Source organism: Haliaeetus albicilla, chromosome 10 (assembly GCF_947461875.1).
Source record: "Haliaeetus albicilla chromosome 10, bHalAlb1.1, whole genome shotgun sequence".
Lineage (NCBI taxonomy): Eukaryota > Metazoa > Chordata > Aves > Accipitriformes > Accipitridae > Haliaeetus > Haliaeetus albicilla.
This window is the reverse complement of record NC_091492.1, coordinates 33597562-33620995: the sequence shown is the minus strand read 5'-3', so window position 1 is coordinate 33620995 and position 23434 is coordinate 33597562. Positions and strand designations below refer to the sequence as shown.

The window sequence follows — 23434 nt, the reverse complement described above, 5'->3', positions numbered from 1 at the left end:
TATTAATTAAATGTGGAAAAAATCTTGGGATGGAATTTAGCGGGGAAGATGGAAAATATTTGTTTTTTGTATACACTACATGCCAGGAGTGTTCCAATTAGAAGTTTTTTATTCAGTCTATATAAAGATAAGGACATTTTTATAAAGCAAAGATTTTTATTTCTGGTTCATACTGAAAACACTGTAGGTTTTTCAGGGATGATAGCTGGGTCATATTCTTTCTGAAAACAGCACTAGCATATAGTAAAGGTCAGAAGTTCTTGGGTGCAGAGTGGATAGTGAGGGTTGTGGGTACTGATTCTGCATGTGAGGTGTAGTCAGGCTGTGGAGATCCTTTTCTTGTGAACCGAGATGTTGATGCCTGAAGTTAACATGGGTTCAAGAGGAGATCTATAAAAAGAAAAGTTGTTGAGGGTTTCTAAATACAGAAGACACCACCTCTGGCTCAGGTATTGAAGGCTGAGAGAGCATTCAAGGGAATTATTATGTATTCTGGCCTTATTCTTACATTCTTCCCTATGCATCTGCTTTTGGCTACTATGGGAGACAGCATAGCAGGCTACACAGCCCTTTGATGTGTCCTATTCCTCTGTTCATTTTCATTTGATATAAACAAAGGTATTAAAAAAAAAAAAAAAGGAAGCTGGCAGTGCATGCAAGCAAATGGGCTTTGCCTTCTTTACTTGTAAGGTAACTAAAGACAAGTTGACATGATGCATCTCAGAACAGTCAGGGTAACATCCCCTGCTCTGTTATTTCATGTTATGTGCTCCTACAAACTACTGTCAGTTTCCAATTACATCACTGAGAATGTTACCAGATTTCAGACTGGACACTGTTGCATGTTAACACTTACACACATTCCAGCCATTTAGATCACTTCACCTGTTGTAACTTGGCAAGTAGTGGTACCAATACATAGCATTTCACTGCTATGAAGGCTTGAGTTCAACCCAACCAGGAAGAAGGAATTCTATTTGTACCTATTAATTTGCTCTCTCTCTTTATATACACACACACATATATATATTTCTTCCTGTAGTGATTTTTTCCCTGATGTGCACACATACTGGTTAGTTTATTTGTTGAGCTTTTATTCAAGCTGGCCTCTGCATCTTACAAGATTTGATCCTTATAAATCACTGCATTTTATTGTACTATGAGTACAGTAACTTGCAGCCAAAGCAGCTTTTAAAATCCTACCATCAGACAAAGCAGGTTAATGTTTTAGTTCATTAATTCAAATAAAAAAGCTCACTTAAATACACTTTTTGTCTATTAGAGTGCTGCTGATTTGGCTGATAACAGCCTATCTGTGTTGCAATGAGGTTCTCTGTCATTTTTAGAAGTCATTTGGAACTAAGCTATTTCTGAGTTTTCATTGGAAACAAGTGAAGGAGAGTGAAACATGTGATTGACATCATCTACTTTTTCAGCTATTGTGAACTGACAGCAAGACCAGCAACATAAAGTAGCCTGATAGGAATACTATTCACCACTAAGGTTAGCATTTGATCATTAAAGAGATAGGCACTCCAAGGGGTATTACCATTGACAGTAGAACTACAAGCTGTCCTGGTGAAGATTTTGAACTGAATCTGCTTTTCTCATACAACGGAAGCTTTATAAGCAAACCAAGTGACTTTATTTTTTTAATTTACGATGTGGTATGAGTGAACAGATGAGAATTAGTTTTAAACAAATTAACAAAGATTTAATGTTTCATTTTGCTGTCACCGAAACAAATGTCTAAGTGCTGGTTCATGTCAAAAAAGAGTAAAATACAGAAATTAAAATGAAATTGAAGAGCGTGACTCAGTTTGGTCTTTGTGGCATCTCCCATTATCTTGTTCTGATTTTCATATTATTTACGTGGGAGGATCACAAAAAGACTTCAGCTGCTGACTGTGACTCAGCTGGCCAAGACGTAGTGTACAGATGCAACAGAAAGGAGTCCTTTTCCCCAAAGACTCTGTGTTACCCAGAGAGAAAAGTCCGCAGATAGATGGGATGAAGAAATGAGTGATAGAAATGTAACAGTGGAACAATTTTTGTTTTGCCTTATGAATGGCAGTCACAGTACACCTGCTGCTTCATGACTACTAAATGTTTTGAAGACAACACATTAAATTGAATAAAATTGCTGGGAGGTCAAATGGATCATGCTGATCCCTTTTCATCTTCCGAATCTACGATTCTAATTGCTCCTTATTTTGGACGTTGTGCAGTAACAAACCCAGATAATCCATTTCAATGCCCTCTGTGCAAGCTTCAAGCAATGTGTGTGTGTGGAAATAGGAGTAAAAATCTGTCTTTCTAAAGATCAATGGTAAAGTATGCACTGACTTCAGCAGCACCAGGATTTTTCTCTCAGAGTTTAATGGAAATTGAAAAATATTTTTGGAGAAAAATGTGTAACTGCTCAGTTTAAAAGACTCAGTAACATGCCCTGCTATTTCAGGTCTGTGGGTACTGAGAGACAATTGTCAGAATGCAATTGGCCTTTGAAATGAATTGTTTGCTTTCAGATCACTGGACACACTCCGTATTTCCATGTCTATATATATATATATATATATAAAGGAGTGTGGAGCATTGGGCAGAGGAACAGTTTTGCTAGTCCAGCTGGCTACAGTCTTTTCTCCAGTCTGCTGTTCTTTGCTGTGTCAATAGGGCTTCTCACAGACTTGCATTTCTAGCCTGTCAATGGTGGAACATTACTGTCTCAAAAAAAAAACCCCAAAAAACCAACACCAAAAAACCCCAGCTCTAAAATGTGAATTGATAAACTGATTAGAACAATTAGCAATTTTAATTACATAAAGCAGTTTATATATATCAGTTGATATATCACATTGCAGATGAAACAAGAAGTCTCAGGGTAACGATGGATTTTCTCATTACCTTGTCAGATGCCGATTAATCAGTTTTCTACCTTTACAGTTAGCCATAAGTTGTGGGGATGCAGGTCTCTTCATTCTCTCTTGTGTTTTCCTAAAGCCAGTTCTTCCTTCACAATTAGTTGTGTTAATTACCCAGAAAAGATTAGGCATACTTGCCAAAATAACATATTGCTAATAAAACAGGAAGATGTTTTCTCATTACGGAGTAGTATGAATTGATGTGATTGTCCGTGAGTCGTGTCTAGGAAAGGTTTTCATCACAAAAGCATTAGGTAGCCAGGCTAGAGTTTGTACAGTTGAAGTGTTGCCACCTACGCTCATAGGAAGAAACTAGAATTGGGACACCTGCTCTGCAGAGTGAAATTCGGCAAGTGGCCTAAACTTCAGCTGTCACTTCAATAAAATGCCCACTGAAGCAAAGGGAAGATTATTTCTGTGCAGAGCATAACCAAGAAATGAGTACACTTACTCATTTCTGAAGGGACTGGAGACAACAGTTTATTCGTAAGTCAGTTGGCTTTGAGAAGGCTTGAGACCCAAAGCTGGTTCCTGGGGATAACGGGATAGTGGTAGAGGAGGAGGATGTTGACGAAATATTATGTGTCCATTACTACCTACTCAAAGTAGAATGTCTGCAAAGTGTTTTGGAGTGAAAAGGGTATTGATGCATAAAACTTAATAATTAGTTAGTGACCTTTCAGAGTGACTTTTAAAAACATTGAGGAAAAAATAATAGCCTAGACTGATTTTTTTTTTTTTTCTTTCACAAGACCAAATTTGGAAATTAATCTGTTCAGTGAGCAGCATCATTTTGGACCTGAATAAAGGATCCTAGGTTCCATATTTTTTGCTGGAAAATTAAATAAGTGTTTCCAAGTCTGCTGTTTCAACAGTGATGTTGCAAAACATGAAAAGAAGGAAAAGAACCTGATCTTGCAAATATAACATGACTGGCATTAAAACTGCAATTCTGTAACTGCTTCTGCCCTTCTTTCAGTCTAGTTACCCATGAATGACTGGAAGGCATTAAAACCCTATGTACAAAATATCTCCAAATGTTGCACAAAATAACAAAAAGTAAAAGCCAGGTACTGGCCATAGAGTCAGAAACTGTAAAAGTAAAGAGAAGATTATCTTGTGGTTTTTTTTTATTGTCATAATTTTTGTTCTTAAAGAAAAGTTGGTAACAAAACCCCTCACACCTGTGTCTGGAGAGAAAGCTCTTCATTCTTTGCACTTTTCTTACTTTTTGTAGACTATGGGAAGCTTCTCCTTATCCGTCAGAATACAGATTAACCGGTATAATACGCTGGCATATTTCACGCTGCTACTGAATGAAGCTGGGCATTGGCTTCCCCCTCCAGATGATGATCGTTTTATCTTGATAGAGACTAGTATTTTATAATAATTCTCCTATGTTGGACAAAACTCTAAGTTTTTGGCCACAACATACTATATATCATGTCAATAACAATTTTTATCTTCTTTCAGTCGTGGATGTTCTGAGATGGTACCTTTTATGTTTCAGATATAATGCCAGTTCTAGAGGTATGCTTCATTTCAGGTCTGGGGAACTTCTTTGGGATTGGTTAGTACTTCTAAAACTGATGTGAACTTCCAAAATGAATCCGCGACATCACACAAAATACAGCCTTTTCTCATTGCATGGTTGATCATCTATTTCTCAGTGTTGGCAGACAGAAAGCGTACAGTTTCAAAGTGTATTTTGTTAGACCTGTTTTAAAGCTTCAGCATTGTGGATGTTAATATAAAAAGAATCTTTTTATTGCTCCCAAACATGTACTCCATGAAGGAACAAAGTGACTAAGTTCTTGTAGCTACTGGGTTTTTTTGTTTTCTGTTTGGTGGTTTTGTTGGTTTGGTGTGTGTGTGTTTGTTTAGTTTGGGCTGTGGTAAATTGCATTTTGCTGCCATCCTATCTGCCAAGGATAATATAAATCTCAGTATTAAGCTTGACCAAAGGGTTGGGTTAGCAGAACAGTTCTTGCATTGACACCTTCTGTAATGGAAAATGTGAGGTCCGTCATTTTTCCCCAGCAGTTTTGAACACTATCTAGACCACACGGAGGTCTTTTTCCTGTTCTTGCAACACGCCCGAAGCATTTTGCCACACAGCCGTCCCGTTATTTCCCTCCTCCGGCTGCACCGCACGCTTCGTTTGGCTCACGCCTGCCCCAGCGCCTTAGGGAGAGCCGAACACACGATGAACGTGGAACGAGGGAAGGAGCCAAAACCCGACCGCGTGCAGCAGCATCCCCCTGCCAAAGCGGCGTGTTTTGTCCTTTCTGGCAGCCGGCGGGCTGCCGTTTGTTTGGGTGCCGGCAGGACCGCGGCTTGTGCCCGCCCTGGGGCGCTGCGGGAGCCTCTCCGGAGCGCGGTCGCCCGTGGACGCGGGGGTCTGGGGGATGAGGCTGGCTGTCCACCTCGGCACGGAGCAGCTGCGTGTCACGTCCCCGTCCTCTCTCCCCCCCTCTCCTGCCGAGGGTGAGCCGCCGCCGGGCACCAGCCCCTGGCAGCGGCCGCGCTGGCCTTCCGCGCCCCGCCGCGGCCGGGGACGCGGGGGGAGGCTGGCCGGGGCCGGGCCAGGCAGCTCCGCCCCGCTGCCCGCGGATTGGGGGCTGCCGGGCTGCCTGGTGCGAGGCGGGGCTTCGGTGGTGTGCTTATTTATTTATTTGTTTCCCTCCTCTTTTTTGTTATTTTTTTTTATTTTATTTTTTTTTTTTTTCCCCGCGACACCTCCCGGCTTAAACCGCGGTCTCTCTGTAAATAGCAACCGCGGCGCGCGTAGGATGGGCCGGGGCCGGAGGAGGCGGCCGGGCGGTAGGGCCGGGGCCGGCGCCCCGCTCCGGTCTCCGAGCGAGCAGCATCGGCGGGGGCGGCAGGTCCCCGCCGGCCGCCGGCCCCGAGAGCAGTAAAACCCAGCCGTGGCGATGACCTTCGGGAGGGAGCCGCGCTCGCCCCCTCCCCTCTCTTGCAGAAAGTCAAACAAGTCCGTGAGGAAATTGAGAACTTAAAAACAAAACAAAACAAAAAAAAAAGCCAAACCCAGAGAGAGCGCGCAACAACGAAAACCCTGCCTCCGTGTCTGGATGATCTCAGGGCTGAGCAGCATCACCTAAAGGAAAACTTTGGGGAGCCGACGGGCTTTTCCGCCGGGATGCGGGCACCGGCGTTGTGAGGCGCAGCCCGGCCGCGGGCAGGAGCGGGGCAGGCGGGTCCCCGCCCCAGGGAGCCGGGGGGGGCACGGCGCGGAGCCCCGCAGCCCCTGCCCTGCGCGCCGGACCCTGCCGGCTTTGGGGAGGGAGGGGGGGTGTCGGGGTAAGGGGCTGCTTGCCTGCCTCCGGCGACTGAGGCTCGGGAGCGAGGTTTTAACCAGAACTGGTTCCTATGTATTGAGAGGAGAGGGGTTTTTTTCTTTCACAGCATCCTCTGGTTTGAAGAAAGGAGGGAGGAAAGGGGAGGGTTAAAGCTAAAGAAGTAAGTCCTTTCTCCGAAGGAAATGCCTTTTGCGCTTTCCAGATGACCTTTGCTGAAAATGCAGCCTCTCCAGCTGAGCGATTTTTATTTTGACCGCAAAGTGTGTGAAACTGAGCCCTAACTTCTCCGCGAGCCCTAGGATGTGCGCTTCTGGGATTAGCAATATGGGGCATCTGTTGTCACCTCTCCTCTTGAGCCTGGCAGCAGTTTTTTCCAAAGGTAAGTCTCAACCTCTTCTGTCCGTTTCACTGCATCTTGTTTATTTTGCATACACAGCCTCTGTCCCCTCTCTTTGTAATCCCTTGAATGTCGATCCCCAATAGTCACGACTGAAAGACTTGGGGGGAGTCATGTGCTAGTCAAAACCAAAGATATTGTGATGGGCAATCCCGAGTGGCAGGATTTTTCCTCGGTTGACTATGACAAACGGTCTATCCATTTACAGAGGCATTTGTTACCTGCCTATTGTACTTTTGATCATGTAGTAGATGCTGGTGATGAGCTTAGCTGGTAATTCAGCTTTGGACTGCAAAGGGTTTGTTATCTGGAAATTTGAAATCTTTAGAGGTATAAGCTATTGGAGTTAGCTGCCCCACCATTATCTTCTATGTAATTTTTCAAATGAAAAATCCTGTATCTCAGGCTGGCTGGCAATGTTTTACTGGACCAGAGAAATACGTGCTTGCTGAAATGTTTAGAAGCTCTGATGAGAGCCTGAACTAGGTGTCTGATATTCTGCATGCTGAATAGAGTTTGAATGTCCTGACAGCATGACTTCAGATGACTCAGTGATACCTTCTTGTTGCCCTCGAGTGTGTTTACAGTAAGAATCAGAAAACCAGCACGTAGACAATGCAGACATTTTTGTGTGCATTTAGGTCCTCCTTTTTGAACCTAAAGTTTTCATCAATGGCCTCAGCCAAAAGGTGGATGCATTTTTGCAATACTTAATTTAGGTGATTCTGAGCATTCCTGTGGAATATAGGAGAAATACACATTTCTACTGAGAAGACATTGTGCATCAACAGCTGTACTTCGGCAGGAAAACAAAATTAAAGTTCACACGTGGTTAGTCTTCAGAGAGGAATAAGAGCATATGCATTTAATCTAAGATTTTGAAAACATACTGATAAAGAGCTCTGCTTATAAACATCGCTATTTTAAAAAAGGTATTAGTTATTCTTAACATCTCTTTACGCTTCCAGATATCAGCACTTTTCTTTTTCTTACATGAGTTATTTTTACTAATTACTTTGTATCCAGAACTGAACTTACTGACAGAAGGCAAAATACACAGCTATGTATTTCTGTGGTGGTTCCCTGTACCAAATTCACTTTTCCTTTTTTTTCCTTAGAACAGCTTAAGAAAGAAAGGAACAAAATTATAAGTCTCCTCAAATGTTACCCAAATGCAATGCCTACATAAGTACAGTTTTAAAGTTGCAATTGAAAATGCATTAGCAGCAGGGATTGGAAGTCTGAGTCTTTTCTAAAGATTGCTTCATTCACATTGCACACCAGTAGCTTTTGATTTCCCAGCTAGGTTGTAAATCATGTATTTTATTATAAGCAACATCAGTACTTTGGGTAGCCTAACAATGCAGTAAGAATATTAACTTTTTCATCTCCTATTTTTTGGTGTCTCACTTTGTAGCCTTAACACTGCGTTAATATAGTGTTTGACTGAGATTGCAGCTTATTCCAAGATTGGAGTATAAGTGGCATTTCAGTCCTACAGGGTACAGTGTTTGTTTTATTGCCAGCTCAGCAATTATAACATTTATATATTATTGTATTCTTAAATGTTACTTACATCTCCTTTGAAAGATAAACTTAGGCAGAAAAGCTAGACTTGGAAAGAAGGTCTCTTAGGTGGAAAAAAATGACTATAAAAACTGATGAGTGAGATTTTTCTATGTGTTGTGATTGTGAAGTCTCATTACAGCTGATATGTCTTGAAACCAGATACTCAAGATCCCATTAGAATTACTGGTATTGTCAGTGCTATTTATTTTGCACTTCCAATATCCAATATACTACTGCGTGATTGCTGGGACTCTTTGCAGTTTAGTAATACAGGTATCTACCTTTAATGTAATTGTCTATTTCCATACTTGGTTACAGACTCCATCTGTACTACTATGCCTTAGTACACTCTGAAAAGACCAGAGTGTTCCAGAGATTTACAGTATAAAAAAACTTGACAGTGTAAAAGGTTGATTTCCGCCCCCCCTCCCCACCCCACACCCCGTAAGAAGATGAAAACCAAAAAAATAATCAGACTTGATTTCTACTACAGGGTATGTTTGTTTGATGCCTTTCTGTTGCTAATGGAAAAACTCTCCCATTTATGACATGATGACAAAGTTTTCCTAAAGAGAGAAAAAATCTTTTAACATGCAACAGCAATCAGCTGTCTATTGTGTATAGGTCTGTTGCTGATTACTCAGAACCATGGCAACGCACCTTTTTACTGTATAGTTTCCAAATCTTTCAGGTAATAATGTTGAAGACTTGAGAATACTATTGCGGTTTTGCTTTGCTTTTATCTGGTAAATGCAGAAAATAGCTCCAGCCTGAGAATGAAATGGTGTTTTCAATAATGAGCTTCATGTTTTTATTGGAACCATTTGTCACTGATGATATAATACACGTATTTTAATATACTGTCAGTGTAATTATATGTATGTGTGTGCATGTGTACATATCTATATAGACAAAGGACAGAGATTATAAGGCTATGTAAGTGTGGTTATGGGGGTAGTTGCATTTCACAGCTTTGTCTTCAACTATATAGGAGTTTTCTGGAGTCAGTCCTGGGAAGCCAATGCTTAGCGTCAGTCAGTTGGGCATTTTGCTATTTGGCAGCAACTATGAAAAAAAAAATTCTTCAGAAATCTTCAATTAAAAAATAACCATGTCCAGCTGATGTTAAAGAAAATACAGGCTAATACAACAGGCACAATAATGGGGGCATTGTTCCATTTTTTAAGGGGAAAGCCTCTCATTAGCTTCATTGGAGTAGAATAAAAACTATAATATTTTCCTCAAACACCGGGTTCCATGCTTGGCTGAAGTCTATAATGAACTGAGCATCTCCTGTAAGACGCTAAACAATTTTAGGATGTATATTGTGAGTCTTAAGATTGAGGAGCCTTTTACATTATGAATGTTTGTTGTCAGATAAAAACCCGGATTTAATTAATTTCAAATTTCAGGTCTAAGTTGACGGTAACAAAACGAGTGAATATCTTAGTGACTTTTTCTGCCTGTGTTCTGCTGAGCATTCCGTGTTCTTCTCTGTCATCCTAGGCTGAAATCTTCCCACAAGTCGCTTTCTAATGAGATCTCAGGCCACATAGCTGCTGTTTTGATTTTCTTTTTCTCTCAGTTTTTATAAATGTGGAGGCTTGGCAACTGTATTAGGCAGGATTACCTTGTATACCCCTCGGAGTGTTCCCCATTGGCTAGAGCTGTGGATAGCACATCTGCAGTGATGCCAATCTTCTAATAGAGGAAAGTGGGGGGGGCGGGGAACCTCCCAGAAACCAAACCTCCAAACATTTAGCTTTGGTTACAATATAGGAGAGAAGTATCTGGATATTTGGATTTAAATTGTCTCTGTTTCCTTTGGAATTATCCATGTTACAGTATTCTTTGAACCATCTTGATTACCATTGAATCTTATACTGTAGATTTTTTTGTCTCGTTACAAGCAAACTCTATCTTTGGCTTTCTCTGCACAATTTTACTGATTCCATGATGATACTTAGTATCGGAATATGTCATTCTGTCCACATTGTTGAAATACTTCACTGGTGATTTCAGTGGATTATATCTTTGTGACTTGTAGTGGTATGGGAAGCCTCTTTCCTTCACTTTAATCTCACTTGTGCATCCACTGGCTTCAGCGGGGGTAGTGGTGTACAAAAAACTAACAGACGAGCTTGTTAGTTATGGTCCATCTTCCAGAGGGCTGTGGGCCACTTCTGAAGATCTTTATGTGCCAATCTTCTACTGACATTGAAGTGCACTGTGGACTTCATATAAGTAGAAACATGGAAAATGAAAAGCTGAGGAGTGCAACCACCTGTGTTTCAGCACTACTTACTTTGGAGTTCATTACTCTGGAATGCTGGTAGTATATTAGTAACAGAAAATAGTGCTGTATATGGAATCAAAATTGAAGATTATTTGATTTGATTTATGATACATTCCCCCCCCCCCCCCCTTCTTGGTGGTGACTAGACAGGAGTTCAGGGTTGAGTTTCTGTTCATTTTAATAGATTTTTATTGTGATGATGAGGGACACATCGTTATTCTCAAAGTAACAGCCCTGACAGTACTTGTGGACAGACTCATCATAGGCACCTGTTGCTCTAGCTGTGCAATTGATATGTATAGAAAATTCACTGCATGCTGATTTCAAATGACCACTGCTTAGATGAGCATAAATGACAGGTGTGGTCAGTAAGAATTTTTCTTGTAAGCTTTGCCTATATGCAGAAACCCAAAAAGTTTTCTTAAAAACCCAAAAGATAAAGGAAATCTTTCTAGCTTAAGGTTCAAGCTGTTCCCATAAAACCAGTTTTTGTACTTTATCCCAGCTGCATTGTACTTACAGTCGTTTGAGACATTATACAAGGGAGAGGGAAACTAAGTTCCACTTTTTTGATCTTACTGTGCTTCTTGCCACAGTGTACTTCTGGGAGAAGACCCATTCTGATTTCTTTCAGTCAAAATAATAAATTCAGGCTAAACTAAAAAATTCTACAGCTAGACCCATGTTTTATTTGTCAACTGCAATACTGGCTTAATGTGATTTGGTTTCTAATATTTCCCTGTAATGTTCTCATTTTTTACTTCTGTCTTTTCTTTTATTAGTTCCATAGGACTGGCGGGCTCTGTGACACCAACCAATGTTTTAGATATTAATAAAAGCAGCTTTATTCAATAAAGATCAGTTTTATTTAATAAAAGAGAGAATCAAAAGATAATCTGATTTTTCATGCTGCATTCACATTAAATCAACCTCCTGAAGTTTTTGTGGATGCCAAGTCTAGTGGCAGTCTATCACAGGTCCTAGGATACATAAACATGACTCCAGACAGATTGATTGCAGAGAAGCTGAAGAGGCAGCTGAGATTCATCGCAGGTTTGGTTTACAAAGTGTTACATTAAATTACATGATTTTTACCAGTCTTTGTAATATTGCCTGCTGCATTATTAATGGCAGTTCAAAATTAAGTGGATTTAAAATAGTTCAGAGACATTTAGATAACACTAATTATTATGAGCAGATTTAAAGTACATATTTGAGGATGTTAGGCTACTTCACCCTCCTCCATAGGGGGGGAAGTGAACTGTAGAATGAGGATTGGCTTCTTCGTGCCCTTGATTTCTTCTTTTATTGAATAGATTTAATTCCAGTGTAAGGTGTTAGTCTGATGGCCCCACAGAGCTAATGGATTGAAAGTCTTCATCCTCCAAAGAGGTACAGCCTATGTAGTATCTATGCAAGCTTCCACTTTCTACTTTAGTAGTGTGACTTAAACTTGACCTAGAGGATGATATAACTTCCAGCTCTGTGATATAAGATATTATATCCATCTATTGATCCACAGTGGGTGTGATCCAGAGCCCATTACAGTCAGTTTATGGGGTTTCATTGCCTTTGGTAGTCTTTAATTCAGAGCACAGACAGAGTTTTCTGGAGTGGTATTTTTCAGCCTGTGGCCCACACACCAGTGGTGATTCATAGAACATCTGAGCAGTGTTGTGAAACCAGTGCCAGAAACCTTATGCATGCAAGCTAGAAAAAAACAAAGGGAGGAAACAGAAGTAACAAGGATGCTTTCAGAGTGCGTCCCAGTTTGTGTTTGGTTGTAAACAAAGACCTTTGTGACAATACTGTGTTTGGTCTGGATTTCTTTCAAAAAGTTATATGGCTCTCACCCTTAAAAGGGTTGAGAAAAACCACTGTAGTGAGACTAACTGTAGTAATTTAAAGTATTTCTCTGAACTGTTTGGTATTGCCTCAGTACTTCAGACACAATCACTGTTGGTGTGAGTGTTTCTAATCCACTGCAGCGTAGGTTCACTTAAATCAACATTGAATAGTGGTTCAGTGAAGCGATGTAGGAGTAGTCTGCCAGTCACTTAACGGCATCTGCACTGTAGGGTCAATTAACTTCCTAAAAGGCTTCCGCTGTACTCACAAAGGATGTTTGTTTGTTCTTAACCCCTCAGTCTTGTTTTTTTTAATGAAGGTTTCCAGAAAGGTTTCTGGAGGGAGTTTTCTGTGTTGCAGACGATTGTCTCCCTGAAAGTTGCTCAGGCAAACGCACACATTTTTGTTTCTTGTACAGACCATGTAGAAATGGTTGGTAGTGGATACATCTACACTGATGCCACATTTTCCCAAATTTACAAAATAGAAGGCCTCTTCCCTCCTCCTCCTATATTCACTTCACCTTCTCACAGGCCCATCTAGCTCTGTTTTTAAAGTTACTTTGAATTGATTTGGTTTGTTTAGTTATTTGGGCTTTTATTTGCAAATAAAGACTTTTGTCACAATGCTGTGTAAGATGGTTTGGATAGGAAGGTGTTCCTGAAATTTGCTATGGTAATGTTTAGTAACCATTTTCCAGCCTTAATGTATTCAATACCATTTTATACTCATTTGCTTTTCTGCTAATGGTGTCTTTTAATAGCTCTTCTTCTCCTTGGTGGAATGCATTGGGCCTCATTAGTTTGCAGTCATGCAGCTAGAGCAAGCAAAATAAAACCACATGTAAAAATGACCATGTAGACTATTAACACATGAGAAGGGGGAAGGATATTGAATAACATAGATCCCATAAAAAGAGCAAAATAAATGAGTTAGCTAGTTACGTAGAAAAAAGTAGCAGGGGTAATAATAATGAGTGCGCCAAGCAGAAGTGCAGGAAGATGTCAATGCACTCTTTATTCTTGGTGTGTGCAACTTTACAAGACAGACTAAGAAGTAACAGAAGAAGTGTCCTCTCTAGCTGAACCAGGATGCTCTACAGCATGCCTTTTGATCTATCTGCTTTCAAGGTAGGCAGACTGTTGAGCAGGCGGTCTGCAGACCTCTCGCGGAGGAGCAAGGCAGATGTCCAGCTATTCACAAAGATGAGGCTGCATGTTTTGCATGCTAAATAATCCTCTGACTCAGTTGGAGAGTTTAGTCTCATCTAATGCTAATGATCTCAGAACCTTGAATTTTGTTGGCCCTCAACATCACTTCCTTGCTTTTTATTTATACTTTTAAAAGTGTACTTTTTACTTCTTCAGTATACATTGTGTAAAGTCATTATACAAGAGGACGAATTCAAAGCTGTCAGAGATAACTAGCCAATAGTGTCTCCGAATATTAATCCAATCATAATATAAGAAAGGAAATAATACCACTTAGCCTTCAATCCACTCATTTATCAAAGATCCTAGATTAGCACATAATCATATCCTCCATTTTCCACTGAGCCATGGTGACTCATTCATTTGTCGTCAAGAAAAGGAAACAGTGGTGATTTGCATGTGCCTGCAGTTGAAATATCTGTATTTATCCTTCAGAGTTTTGTATCTCTGTCTTAATGTAATCAGTCTTGCTTGGTTAATATTAATTGGTAGTACACATTGGGCAGTTACTTTTCTTGTCTATGCATGGCAAATTCGTGCAATTAACTTCCTACCTTGCTCTTAGCAATATGGGGTGTATTGTCAGGTTTTCCTGGTATGAAGGAGGTCTTGATGTTGTTTCGGTGGATTGTGTTTTGAACTACTGTCGAAGGAACTATTTGGTTCTGACAAAGCTTCCCAGTTTAATAAACGTGTAAAAACACTGTGTACCAGCAGTTACCCTCCTGTCATCTTTAGCATGTTTTCAGAAATAAAAATAGGATCTAGTTTGCTCAGGTGCACAAGCCTGTAGCTCTTGAGCTGAAGAAGGACATCTTGATGTGGTCAACAATATGGGACTTGGGGCAGAATTGAGCAATCCTGATTCTGCACAGTGGAGGAGAGATGTATATACACTCTGTAAGTTTATTACCGCACTTTGTTACTCTGTAAGCAGCATATGAGGAATACTTTTAGAGTTTTCGTTAATCTGTCCCTTTTACGCTAATATTCACTGTGTCTGTTCTGTTTAGGATCTATTTAACTCAGATCATAGGATCTATTTAACCGAGTTAAGTGCTTATGTTGGGTGTTAAGCTTGCCTACAGACTTAGGCTCATAAGAAAACACTAGAAAAACTTGGCCTACCTTCTGTAGAAGAGGATGGAAAAGGAACATATGCAAAAGGAGTGTCTCATAATCTACTAGTGTGCTAGTGCTCATCTGATATATGACTAACTGAAGTTTGTCATCTTGTAGACTGTAGTGGCAAGGCCACTATTTCCAGATGTCTCTAATGAATTTTTTTGTACCCGTTCTTAGAAATCCTGCTAGAATGCCAGCTGCTTAGCAATCCTGTAAATCAGGGTGTGAAAAGATGGTGATCCAAAATTTAGTGGACACTTTTCAGATCTTATTTTAGTCTTTCTGAGTTGTGATATCCCTCTTAATGACAAGGAGTAGTTACACCGTCAGTGAATAACAATAAAAGCAATGTATTGCTTTTTAAAGCTTGATATGATGCTCTCCATAGATCTTCCCTTGTTTACTCAGGGTTTATCAGTTAAGGTTCTCATATTCCATATCCATTTCCGTATTATTGGGCAAACAGTTCTAAGGCTATCATGACTTTAGCTGTGCTCTGCTCTCTCCTTTGTGGTTGACTGTGTCCCCTGCAGCAGTTGTCTGATAAGAGATGATTTCTTGCATACTGAACACTTGTGCACAGTAGGATTCTGTTATATACTTCTGACTCTTTGACACCATCTGCCCAGTAAAGTGGTTTTAATGGGTTTCCACTGAGCCAGCCTGTACTACAGCCCTGACAGCACGCTCTGTATTTTTAAAAATAAACAAAATCTTTTCAGAAAAGCTGTCCATGAACATTGACTTCTCCAACAGAATTGAGGATTACATGCTGTTTGATATTTTGTGGAGGCAGAAATATTTCTATTTGATAGACTTTAAAATAGGAAAATGACTGATGGCTTGGGATGGTCTTCTAATAGGACTAGTTTATTTTTTTAAATGACCTTATAAAGCATTATTTCCTGTCCCATTTTTCAGTTGGGTATTATTATCCTTTTACAGAAATGCAATCATTTTACCTTGTTGGAGTTCTCTTCTTTATGAAAGCTGGGGAATGTAGTGGTTCGTGATGGTGATTTAGGAGTCAGGGTACCCATAGGCTTTCCGTAACCTTTGGAAAATCACTTCAGTTCTCTGCTTTCCATTTTAAACTGCCTTGTCTACTCAGAATACAAGTTGTTCAGAGCAGGACCTGTTTTACTTGCTGTTTATATAGCATCTGCACCTCTTCTCAGATGAGAATGTACATTTTACCACATTAAAATAATTAATTACTAGTGGCTGAGTTAGAAACTGGAACGTGGCATTCTGATTGTCCTGTTTGCTGGATGACACGAACAGCTCGGAGGCCTGTAAGAATAGAAAAGAAAAGTAGGGTAAGGGAAAAAAAAAAAAAAGATATAATGAAAGCATCTCTGTGATTAAAAAATTCTAAGAGCTTAAGTAGATTCCCATCCTATGATACAATTAATAAGCTATCTAAACCTTTTCAAACAGCAACATGATAAAGGGAACATAAAAAGCTTCTTATAAAAAGATGTTATAAAGTTGTTTTTATATTTCTTTCTGTTATAATCCGTGTTAATAAACTATTGAAGAAACCCACCAGATTTTGAATATCTGTATTAATAATGCAACAAACCACTTAGACTAAAAAAATGGGGTTTTTGGCAGATGGTACAGATCTTAGAAATATGTCATTCCTTCTCTACCTCTTCAAGTCTTTGGGGTTTATTTTAAGTTTCTACATGTTAGTAAGTTGCAAACGTAGTGGGTAGCGGTGGTGATGAGATGGACTGGTGAAAGAAACTGTTGGCTAGCCTCTCCTGTTATGATAGGACATGAAAATTGAAACAGTCAAAATGAATAGATTCTTCTGAACTTCCAAGCTGACTTTATAAGAACACACACAGAGTCAGACACAATCCTATTCTTTAGTCTTTAAGTTCTTTTTTCTAAATTACATGGAGTTTGACCTCCAGCTGAGGTGAAGGTTTCCACCTGAAGCATGGGTTTCTTTTGCCTTCTCTGTGCCCTATACAGTACTAGTCCTCATTTGTAGATCTGTGTAGGGAGCCAGTACAAGGTATTTGAACCTCTATTTCTAGCTGCCCATTTACTCGAGAATAACTGTTGCTGAGGTCCCCAAGAAAAACAATCTTCCATGCTGCTGTGGCATTTTGAGTGAATAGACCATGGGGCTAAGGCAGCTTTTCAGTATATTCTGAGACGTGCAATGCCTTCATATAAAAGAACCATTCGCAACAGTCATTAGCTTTGGAGCCTTTTGTGCAATAAAGACATTTAGCATCTTTAACCTGTGGAATATGCACATGGTGGTACCATTTGTGAGAAAATTGGCAAGATCTCTTCTTTGCAGCTTAAGAAACATAGGGTTCCGTCATCATTTAGTAAGTGGTCAACAGCAGAGCTGTGCATATAAAGTTTTCAGATTACGTGAATCTTTGCTCTTTACAGGTTTTCTTACATTTTCTGGCTAGTTTGGTTGAAAGCTTGTGGACCATCTTAGCAATACTGCATCCAAGTGCAGGTTCCCTTTATGTTCTCATGTTTGCATCCTTGTAGATTTCTTTGGACATGCTGTCTTTCAAAATCACCCAGCTTCTCGAGGTCCAGAATTCAGACTGAATTTAATGGATCCAGTTTCAGGTTAGAAAAAATATAAAGCAAATATCACTATGAATTCCCTTGAGAATGAAAATGTTATTTCCCTAATGCTATCCAGCAGGTTGATATTTTCAGAGGTATCTCAGTGCTCTTTTCTCTTTGCTATTGTTAATGCTTCATTTGTGTAATGGATGAAATGCTAACTAAGGTAAATACCTAAGATCTGTCTGTGATCCTTACACAGTTTGCTGCTGCTGTTACCTTTTTTTTTTCCCTTTGTCCTGTCATAACTTTGGATATTGTTCCCTGCTGTTTCTGCTGCAGTAATTTAAAATACATATATCAGCATCAGCTGTTGTGTCTCTTCTTGCCATTTTATTTAGCCTCTTTATCTGAGTAGCAATAGATCAGAGTAATTGGTACAATAACCACTGTTGAAGCATTTATTTGTTTTCTTTCTATTTCTATACAGTCATGTGCTCCTTTCATCCTTTCGTCTATTCCTATCAGAATTACGCATGTGGTTTGGATCAGACCCTGAAAAAAGAGAAATGCTTGTAAGTGGAGAATACTATATATAGCAAACCTTTGTTATGATACTTATATTCTTGATGTTTAGAATGTCATCGTACGCATTACAGGTTCTCATCAAATCATCAAATTGCATCAATAATAATAAAAAGGATGGTTCATGAAGAGATTCTTTTCAACTGTTCTCTTTTCAGCAGCATCAGAAAAGAACGATGAATTTGGCAGCATATTTGCAGTGCTAACAAATCTGGGCTTTGGCAGTCTAAATCAGGAACAGTGAATACAAAACTAAAGATCCCTCACAGAGATGTCCTGATAGTAACTGCCTTTAGGTGCAGGGGACAGCATTCACAGACCTCAGATGATTTTAGCTGTTGCAGTAGGTCATAGCATAATCTCTCAGCTAATTAGTTCTGTCAAACTTTAAGTCTTTATGGACTACAGCTTCTATCTGGAAGGTTGTTGGGAGACACTGAAGATCAAGGGACGAAGAAAAATCCCCCCCAAAATGCAAAGAGAGCATTGCAAGATGTTATTTGGCGTAACAGGAATTTTCTAGTGTTTCAGTTCATTCTGTGAAGTGCTAAAGCCCATCATTTTTTTCCTAATAAGTACATTCTCATCTGTGTTTTCAACCTGAGAATAGTAGCTATCCTAGTCTTCGTATCTGTGATAACACTACCATTCCCTCAGCTTCTTGCGTATGGTCTTTGACTTGTTACAGATGTTTGCTGCCAGTTTGATCAATTTGTCAGAGAAAGTACACTTTCTTACACTTGTTTTATCTTCTTCTGACCGACAGGCACTATCAAAATCTCATCGGGAGCCTATGGAATTATTGTAGCAGTTTCAGTTATGTTTTATGCTTCTTTGACATCTGTCTTAGGAAGAGTTGATCTATTGTGTTCGTCCTGGTCTAAATCTGACTGGTCCTTTGCAAATACTGCTTTCTGGTACTTCTTCATTTTCTTCTCCAATGACTAAATAAATGTTTCTCTCAAACACTCAGTAAGTGAATTCCTCCATAGTTCTTGCACTTTCTCTTGCCTTCTCAATTACAGGTCAGTGCCGTTACTGTTTTCCTTCCAGCTGCAAGTCCAAGTCTTGTTTTTAGGGCTGAGAAGAACAGAAGGAATCATGGAGGAAAACAGACCATATAATCTTAGATTTTGAGATGACATTGAACTTGTAGTACTGACCTGTAGGAGTTATCAGAAAATAATTGGAAACCTAGGCTGGTAGCCCAGAAAATTAAGACTGAGGGCAAGCAAGAAGAAATTTATGAAAGCTGGAAGACAAGAAGAGGAAATAAAAATCAAACTCTGTATTCTGTTCTGTGCTACTACTCTGTAGAGTAAGAACTGATAATGAAGAATGGGACTGTAAAGACTGCATAATAAAGAAATTCAGGATATCTGCTTCCTGTGCTCTGTGGCCTGCTTCAGACTACTGTATGTGCACAGACAATGCCCATCAGCAGAATGGTCCCAGGAGGCCTAATGTCCTCAGACTCCCTCACGCATGCCTATACCATAGCCCACAGAGAAGTTAAACATGTATTTGACCTCAACCTATAAAATGGGTATCCTACCAAACTGCAAAATTGCCCTCACATTAGTTGAAGCAGTTTGAACTAAGAGGACACAAGCCCTTCTACACAAAATGGCCAGGGGTCAGAGTTGTTTTTCTGAAGTGGTTCCCAAAATCACTGTAACTGCTTCTTGTGAATAAATTCTGGCTAAAAAACTTAGCTGATACAGGGGAATGGGGCATCTACCATGCAGTCTAATACTGAAAAACTGGAAAAGAAGTTTGCTCTGTTCAGCCAAACAAGTGAAATGCTCTGGAATTTTTAAATCAGCAGAACATCCTTGGTGGGGGACAACTGAAATTTTAACTTTAGTTTCAGACTAAACCAAGTATTGAACTACCATAATTTTTAACGGAATAAATAAATTGTAATTTTGCCTATGATAAATTCAAGTCACAGACAGCCAAGATAGATTTTTGCTTTTTTTCATAATAATCTCATGTGAAATGGTTTGTACTTTATTTCACCCACCTGAAGGGAAAACTAAAATAATTGATGCTCAGTTACTTCTTTATATTCAGTGGTTGAAAATAACTCCTTTTGTTTTTACAGTAAAATATTTTCTCATTCACGTGAGCTACTTAATTCTCACCTCTTTTTCCAGTGGTAAAGGGTTTTTCTCGGCGTTCTTTCCTTTGCATAATGGAAACTCTCACACTTTGCAAATGCCCTCAGTGTCCTTCCTTGACACACTGGCAAAAGGTGATATTAAAAAGTTTTTTGTTTCCTTCTCAATTGCAGTAGACTGCACAGCTTTCACAATAGGACTTGCCTTCTGCCCTGGACAAGTAGTCCTCAAATGTGCTGGTAACAAAAAAGATGCATTCTGTAGTACTATGGATACCATGCAACTTAAGAGAAAGAAATAATGAAATGACATAGTATTTTATATTGCAATGAAAAATCTGCTAACTGCTGTGAAAACACAGCAAGGAACAATAAGTCTTTTGGAGTCAAGGTCTAGCTTTACAGGAGAAATGTGCAGAATTTTTATAATTTGGCTGTAGAAAATGGTTATGACAGACCTTTCCTGGAAATTAAAAAAAAGGTATTTTACAGGTATAGTGCTAGCACAGTAGTTGAACAGCGGTGCTTTCCTGTATTTTGGGTGTTGAATTTTGTTCACTTAAATCTAGACTGTAAGCAGTCAGAAGAAAATTTGTAAGCATTCTTTACTAGGCTGAATCTGATCTGAAAATGAGCATGGATGGTATGTCTCCTCGGTAGGTTAAGTCAGCCTCAGTTGGGGCTGCTTCAGTCTCTCTTTCTTGTGTGGCATTGACATTTATGCAGTTGAGTAATGAACCATGCAGAGAGCTGACTAATTTTTTTAGCTGAAAACTAATTTTTTTTCCTCATTTATATAGGTTAGGGGTTTTTTTGCAGACACCAGCTCCAACAATACTGCAGTTGCGTATTGAGGTGGTTCAGCACCCTGATCTGGCGGAAAACTAACCCACCAAAAGAAAAGCTTTCCAACAGATGTGGGGCTGTGACTAATCTCACCCTGAGGCCACATGCTCACTAGATCTGAGATGAAAAAGGGCTGGGTGTGTGCCTCAGTAGCCTGCAATTATACTTTCTTTTTATAATATCAAACTGTACCTCCAGTAATCTGTTCCCAGGCCTTTCCATTCTCATTCCCTTGTCAAAAAAATCATGAGTATGGAAATCAGATGTTGTTCAAGCTTATGGAGTGGCATGGAAAAAAGTTTGACAGTGATCACTTGATATATTTATGATGGCCATTTTCAGATGATAAGCCTTACCAAAGTAACATTCTATTCCATCTACAAAACAGTGACACTTTTAAAATAAAATTCTAATAGTAATATTTAATGATGACCAAGGTAAAGCTGTGCAAGTCAAACAGATATGTGATCATTTTATATAACACGTACTATCAGTCCCAGTTCTCCCTCAGTCAATTCCTTTTCACGGCTTGGTTGAAATATTTGAAGGGAAGGGAAAGCCTCCCACTGTTGTTGTTAATGTGGCGATCACTTACTTTTGGATTCAGCTGTGATACTCCAACTTTGGAGTGGATGCTACTTAACTGTATGCTGAGTATTTTGATGAGTGAGCGGAAAGATTTTGGAAATGTCTTTATAGTCTTAATCCAGCCAAACTAATTCTGAGTAGCTGAATTCTGTAGCAGTGATGATAGAGGCTGCAGTATGGTAAATGTAAGACACAGGAGTTTCCAGGAAGAAATTTGAATTTTACTTCCTTGCCCCAGTCGCATAGCTATGGTCATTTTCAGCCATCACCAATGGCTGCTGTTGCAACTGTTTCCAAAAAGCTGAGCATCCTCCTTTCATAATCATGGATCTGGGCCAGCCTAGCATTTTCTCTTTGGCTTTCAGTTCTGTACTAAGCATTACAGACTACTATTGTATGAGATCTCTCACATCTGCCTATCACCCAGGCAGTTCCCAGTTCTTAATCACTTGGTTTTTTTCCTTCATTATGAACTAGTGCTGTGGTTAAATTGGTAAGTCTTAATGGCTCATCATATCTCGAGTAGGCTTCCTGTTTCCGACCCCCGTTTTCTCTTCCACTGCCAGAATGTATAGGCTAGCAGACAAATGCCATCTGGGAATTGTAAATCTGTCACAAGTATCGCTGCTATTAGTTTGTGTGTATCAAGATGCAAGCACTGTTACAAATGCTTACTGATGTGCATCAGAGTTACAATTTTTTAAAAATTAGGTCCTTCTTGGTTCTTAAGGCATCCACCTTTTAGGTCAAAGTCTGTAAGCTTGCAGGAGTGTTTTGTTTTATTACAGTGGAATGGTTAGACCAGCATGGGGGCAAATGGCTGTTTGAGTCATGGACCAATTCCTAATTATACCTGTGTGCTTCCCTAATGGAATTCAAATAAATGATTTTGCTGTGTGAAAGAAGTGGTATTATATTTATTTCTAAATTCTTTTTAAGATGTCAGCATGTAGCCCTGAGGATGTGAAAGGAAGGTAGAGCCTGTCAGCCTCCCTGGCTGCTCTGAATTAGCCTGAACCTATTGGAAATGAAAGGTTCAGAGAGCACAGATGGAATAGATTGAAGCTTTGAGTGAATTGAAAGGGCAAGTTTACTGGCTAATCATGATCTCTATGGGCAGAAAGATAGCTAATAGATTGAAATTGTCAGACATTGTGAAGTCCTCAAAAGAACTGCTTAAGGCTTTTTGTTTCCAATTCTGGTTTATGGTAGCTGCCTTCTTTTTAATTAAAATCTATTTTGTTTTCACATAATTAAAATAAAACATGGAAGCATATAATATTTAGTGAATATGTGAGGCATGAACTGTTCTTATCTTGGTTGATTTTTTTTTTTCTTTTAAGATAACAAAATTGCATGAAGACATCTGTTTAGAGATTACATTTCTTCACTCTGTAGATGAAGGCTAGATTTTTAGAAGTATTTAGTTTTAAATTTAAGCACCAAAATGAGTGGAGAGATTTTCAGTCAGTCTCAACATTGACGTGTGCTTTCTTCAAAGTCCATCCAGAAATGTTACAGAGGGAAGGGGTGAATGCTGAATGCTTGTGAACCCTCCTACACTAATTGAGGGAGCAGAGCACTAGAAAATCGAGGCCTCGACTCTTCTGAGAACTTTAGTACAGCTCCCAGCTCAGTGGATAGAATCTTGACTGGAGCTTAAAGATGCTGATGTGGTATTAAGAGCTACTAATATTACAACAGAAGTTAATGAAGAGGTCTTTGAAATGTTGGCTTTAATTTGCTTCATTTAGAGAAGGGAGTGATCTCATACTTAACAGACAATTCTATTTAAGCAGTTCTTTGAATTAAAGCAAAGAAAGAAGTGCGGCCTCTGTTTTGTTATTTTATTCTGTAATTTTCTCTTCAGACTGATCTTTAAGAAATAGAGGGAGCTGTTAAGATATAATAAACCACCTTCTGATACAAATCTTCAATGCCTGAAAATAAGAGGCAAAACCAGAGTTCAGTAGGATGCCAGTGTATGAAAACCTTAGAATAATTTGAAATTATACTACTGTTTTCATTGAAATAGCAGCATACTTTTGTTTTT

At 39.4% G+C, this 23434-nt stretch overlaps 1 protein-coding gene across 1 annotated transcript in view; it reads left to right on the top strand.

The window, feature by feature from the left end:
* The first annotated feature begins 5298 nt into the window (after nt 1-5298).
* The window catches only part of TMEM132D (transmembrane protein 132D), a 271023-nt gene continuing 252887 nt past the window's right edge, over nt 5299-23434 (top strand). The window contains exon 1 of the mRNA XM_069794893.1: nt 5299-6620. Within this exon, the coding sequence (XP_069650994.1) occupies nt 6542-6620 (79 nt within the window). The 5' untranslated portion in view covers nt 5299-6541. The remainder of the gene's footprint in view (nt 6621-23434) is intronic.